The 5,684-nt window shown below is 51.5% G+C and overlaps 1 protein-coding gene across 1 annotated transcript; it reads right to left on the bottom strand.

Moving 5' to 3' along the window:
- Window positions 1-307: 307 nt before the first annotated feature.
- Window positions 308-1,574, bottom strand: LOC145800314 (uncharacterized). Its single transcript, XM_082889970.1, has 3 exons — window positions 1,040-1,574; window positions 856-954; window positions 308-613 (listed from the first exon to the last, which is right to left on the bottom strand). The coding sequence occupies exons 1-3, from the start codon at window positions 1,571-1,573 to the stop codon at window positions 308-310; spliced, it is 939 nt and encodes a 312-aa protein (XP_082746096.1). The 5' UTR covers window position 1,574.
- Between the last annotated feature and the right edge of the window lie 4,110 nt (window positions 1,575-5,684).

Genomic DNA, 5,684 nt, shown 5'->3' with positions numbered 1-5,684 from the left:
GGTTGTTTCGGTTGTTAGCTGTTTAAGTTACCTGATTATTACAGTGCAAGTGTTCAATTTTCAGACAACCAATCAATTCCATTTACATTGAGGTGTAACATGATGAGATGCGATGCAATGCATGAAATGTGTAAATGTAAACACTTTTTCAGATAAAAAGTTCGTTTCGTTTCATTTCATTATCTTTTTTCAAATGTACAAGCTTTGGAAACAAAACCTGCCTGTGGCAGTACAAGGTAATCTATCTACCAACCAAAAAGAAAAGTACAAGGAAAGAAAGAAAAGATAGCAAAAATCTACATCTATGTCAAGCACTCCGAAGGGCCGTCAGTCTGTCCTGGTCCTCTTCCTGGACGAGGGTTCCAGGAGCATCAACAGCGTCGTCATCAGAGCCCGAGCTAGAACCGTCTGCGGTCTCCTCCTCCGACGACCCTGCCTCCGCCTCTGACTCCTCGTCGTCGTCATCGTCCGGGACTGGAGCCCGCGAGCTGCTCCCGACGTGAGTACGCCCACCCCTAGTGCGGGGAAATATCCTGCCCTCCTCATCTCTCCCCCGGGCAGGGACAGAAGGTCTGGCTGGAGCACCTCCTGCCATGGGAATCTGGAAGGGAGGCTGAAAAAGCACACAAAAAGTGAAATGCATCAGTATACTGTAGACAGTTTATCAGTGCAGAATGCAGTGTATGGATACAGTGTATGAATGCCGTGAGCAGTTTGTCAGTACAGAGTTTAGTGCAGAATGCAGTGTATGCAGTGCTCAGATACAGTGAGATCAGTGTATCAGGTGTTGTGCCGTGAATCAGATTATGCGAAGCAGTGTATGAATGGTTTGAGGCCAGTGTCAGAAGGACATACCGGTATGCTGTAGACAGCCAGAAGGTCAAATGTCCGCTGGAGCATCCCCATCATCGAGGCATTCATCGCCAACGACTGACGGGTGTACTCAGGAGAAGCCTGCAAAGGTATCAGATGCATTAGTATTCTGTGGAATATCAGTAAACTGAAGTGAGATAACTGTACGAAGTGCAGTGATACATACCGGCGGAAGGTCGGGGATGTCAGTGAACTCATGACCAGCCGGTGGAGGGGCGAAGGGGATCTGATAGGTCGCCCCACCCTGCCCCTGGAAAGTCAGTACAGCAGGCAGGGCAGGCCAGCCAGCTCCTCGTCCTCCCCGCGCTCCGCCCCTGCCACGGACTCGGGCCCTCCTCGAAGATCCAGCCCCTGCTCCTGCTCCTGCTCCGGCCCCAGCCGCCGATGCTACAGGCCTGGCCCCCTCTGCTCGACGACCGCTCAAAGGTCGCATCAGGTACGTCCGCACGTACTCCTGATAGTCGCCGGTGCCTCGAAAGCCGGCCTCCTCCCAGCCGATGGAGTAATCATCCAGCTGCTCAGGGGTCAGCCCCTCGGTCTCCCTCATCTCTGCAGGAGGGTGAGCCGGGACTATCTGCTCAGGTAACCCGCGGGTCTGGCGTAGAAAACGCTCCCCCAGGTACCAAGCCCGACAGACCGGGCCCTCTAGCAGAATCCGGAAACGCGAGGTCTCCTCAGCACCAGGGAACCGACCCCGCATCGCCGACGGCAAGGAAGCCCATGGCCGTCATGTGATCTGAAAGTAACAGACAGTTTGTTATCTACTGTTATTGAAACATGCAGTGGGAAAGCGAAGCTAAACGAACTGAAAGTAAAGCATACCTCTGTGGGGGTGATGGTGTCGAAGTATCGGCGGAAGAAGCCGAATGTCTCCCGAGGTCGCCGGGTGCATCCCCCGTCAAAGCGACTCGAGAAAGGAACAGCCGGAGGAGGCTCCGCAACGGGCACAGGTGCAAGCCTAGGGAAGTAGGCATAAACCCACAACTGCAAAACAGATGTCAGTATGACCTTCAGATAAAGCAGGGTATACAGAATAAAGCAGAAATGGCAGAGCCGTGTGTTGTGCAGTGTATTGTGTGCAGTGTACAGTGTGAGCAGTGTACAGTCAGTGTAAAACAGAATGTATGTGTGTGCCGTGTGTACAGTATACAGTGAGTGTAAAGCAGACCGCAGTGTGTGCAGTATACAGAGTACAGAAAGTACGAGACAGAAATGAAAAGTGGAGAAGAAATGTACCTCCCAAGCTCGCCAGTAACCTCCGAGCAGCTGGCCGCTGCCGCGAGAAGCCGAGCTCATATACCCGTATAAGGTGGCCAGAGCAGCGCCGCCCCAATCGTAGTGCAGAATATCCCGGACGTCCACCAGTGCGCTGAGGAGACAGAGAGGCACGGTGTTCGCCCGGTCGGCGAAGATAGTAGTCCCGAAAAGGAACATGAGGAAGCCCCGAGCATATCTCTCCACGTCCTCCTCAGTCATCTGAGTCTCCTCCCCCAATGCGGGCAGGACCCTGAACTGTGCCTCGAACCAGGAATAGCGGACGAAGCCTGGGCGAGCTAGCGGAGGGGCCTCCCCCAGTAAATGAACCTGAGCGGCGGTCCACTCATCCATCGCTATGTCGAAGGGGATCGGATCACCCCCTACCCCGATGCCTGTGAGCATCGAGAAGTCATAAGGGGTCATCGTCATATCCCCTGCGGCAGAAAAGTGGAAAGAATCGGTGGTGTCCCACCACCTCTCCGCCAGAGCAGCAAGGAGAGGTCTGCAGGTGGACAACCTAGAGAGCCCTCGGCAGAAGGTGCCGAAGCCCGCTCGGTCCACGATGCGCTGGACCGCATCAGGGAGCTCGTCATACCACTCCCGCGCACCAGTATTCCCATACCCGCGAATGGTATGGGAACCCTCCTGCAAACAGAAAACAACAATTGCAGGACAACATTCAAAATGCGATTTTGAAAAGACAGATATGGCATGTATGCAAGTTTGTCAGATTCAGGCAGATACCGGGTGCCGGTGTGCTTATAGAAAAATACGTGTGCTGTGTCAGCGTGTTTGGGCGTTTCAGAACAGATGTGGCATGTGTGCAAATCGAACAGATTCAGACAAATACTGGGTACCAGTGTGTGTGCAGTAGAATACAGTGTGTGCCGTGTGTTTGGGTGATTCAGGACTAGTGCAGTGTGTGTGCATGTGTCAGTCTCAAGCAGATATCAGTTGTATGTATGTTTACAGTCAACTACGGTCTACGGCATATCAGATTTCAGCAATTAAAGAATACAGCTAACTATGGCAGTTTTGTATCCTACATTGCAGAAAGTAAAGCAGAAGATGAAAAGTTACCTCGGGAGTGCCGAATGAAAGGTGGGAGGTAGGCTCACGCAGCAGTAGCTCAGGGGCCGCGTACCTCTCGAAACTCCGGAACTGACGCAGGCCGTCTGGGGGCAGAACGTGAATCGCCGGCCGGTAGGTCGCCGGGTCGAACGGGCGCTCGCTCAGTGGTAAGAGCTCGACCCCGGGGTCCATCTCGTGGTCCGGGGGAGTCCCGACACGTGGAATGTCGTCCGCCATGTAGAGAGTGGTGTGAAAATGGCCGGAAAAGGAAAACCGAGCCGGAATACGAAGAGTCAATTGAAAAGTCAACTCCCGAGAGGGTCGGAAATGGCCGGGAAGGCCGGAATGTGAAAGGACACGGAAATGAAGAGGAAAGTGAGGGGAACAAACCCCGAAAAGGCGAGAACGCCGAACGAGGCACCGAAACGAGAATGTGATCGGTGGAAAATGTCCGAAACGCGAAGAGGATCGCTAATCCGACGACGAAACGGGCGTAGAACGCGAACAAACGGGCGAAAAATGAGAGGGAAGCACTCTAGAGAGAGAAAGGAAAGGTTTTCGGCGGTAGGAAATGAGGAAATAGGGCATGAAGCCCTATTTTATAACACTCGAGGTGGAAAGACAAAACTGCCCCGATTCAGCAACTGTTTGCCGGTCGGCAATGTTTTGTGCCAGCCGGCACTTTTTTGTGCCGATGGAATTGTTTTTGTGCCGATGGCCAGCCGGTGGCCTCCCCTTTCGGCCGGTGGGGTTCCCACAGCCTTGTTTAGGCCTTTTGAGTTGTTTTGGGTCTTCATAGCTGAAGAAAGTGCAAGAAAGCGCATCTCCGACATTCAACCGGCCTCTGTTTTGACTTCGGGCCGTGTCTCCAGTGCTTGGCACTCGAATTCGTGCAAGGTGTATCCTTTTTGTATCCTTTTGAATTCAAAAGTTGCCCCATGTGTGTTGCACGAACTCATCACACTACTTCGGTGCATTACATCGCGCTGTCACGCGCCACACATTTGCATTGTTATGCACGTGTTACATGCGTTGCAACACGCACCCCTTTGCATTGTCGTGCACATTTCTCATGCATCATCATTGCATTTCCATTCCATGCATTGTCATGCATTCCGGAATACGTGCGTTGTTGCGCATTTAAGCCCATTTACACTCCGTGTGGCATGCACGTCACACTTGGCATTGCACTTGTTAGTGCATTGTATTTTGTTCGCGCTATCTTGCGCACCTTACTTGCACTTGTTAGTGCATTGTATTTTGTTCGCGCTATCTTGCGCACCTTACTTGCACTTGTTAGTGCATTGTATTTTGTTCGCGCTATCTTGCGCACCTTACTTGCACTTGTTAGTGCATTGTATTTTGTTCGCGCTGTTCTGTGCATTGCACTTGTTAGTGCATTGTATTGTTCGTGCTATTCTGCGCATTGCACTGTCTTGTGCATTTCAAACCTCGCGCTGTTCTGCGCATCGCACTGTTCTGTGCATTTCAAAATTGTTCGCGCTGTTTTGCGCATCTCATTGCATTTTGCATGCATTCCATCGCACTGTCTTGTGCACTCGCGTTGCCTAACGCATTGCGCTATTTTGCGCATCATACCGTCGTGCAATCCCCCACGGTCTGGCGAGACCTTAAACACGCACGGTCTGGCGAGACCTTAAACACGCACGGTCTGGCGAGACCTTAAACACGCACGGTCTAGGAGACCTTAAATCCTTTGGAGGTGCGAAACCTTCAGCGCATTGTCACGCGTCTTGTAAATACCCCCGTGGTCTGGCGAGACCTTAAACACGCATGGTCTGGCGAGACCTTAAACACGCATGGTCTGGCGAGACCTTAAACACGTACGGTCTAGGAGACCTTAAATCCTTGGAAGGTGCAAGACCTTTATTGCATTGGTGTGCACACTATTGCTTTGTACATATCTTAAGCCGCGTGTTGTCGCGCATCTCATGCAACTTGCATTTCACTTGCATCATTTGCATTTCAAAAGAAAACAACAAAAAAACATGCATTGTCATGCATACATTTTGCATCCCGGTCTAGGAGACCTTAAATCCTCTGAAGGTGCAATTCCTTCGGTTTTTGTCGTGCCCGAACGACTTTCGGTGGTCTAGTAAAGCCACCTGTCTGTGCTTGCGATGAGTTCCTAGAAGACCAACGGGGACGGTGGAAACTAGAGTTCGAACGGCTTATGCCTAGAACGCAAAGGTTCGGGAGTTCCGAGACTAAAGTCTGGTTTAAATACCCAGAGGTTTACCCTCGGCTTGAAATCTGTATGGAAGCCCCATAGGTTGAGGCGGCATGTCTACGCCTCAGTTCTGGATACTGAACCAACCTAGTATATCACCCTGTTGGTAAGATAGGGAAAGTTGCAATCATAGTCATTGCATATTTGCATTGTCTTGCATTTGCATTGTAGATTGCATGCATTCATTGCATCACCTTCCGCCTATGGCTTGCGCCTTTCCAGGTTGAGCTTG

This window comes from Camellia sinensis, chromosome 10 (assembly GCF_055761805.1).
Source record: "Camellia sinensis isolate YWXY chromosome 10, ASM5576180v1, whole genome shotgun sequence".
NCBI lineage: Eukaryota > Viridiplantae > Streptophyta > Magnoliopsida > Ericales > Theaceae > Camellia > Camellia sinensis.
This window is presented reverse-complemented; position numbering and strand designations above follow the sequence as displayed.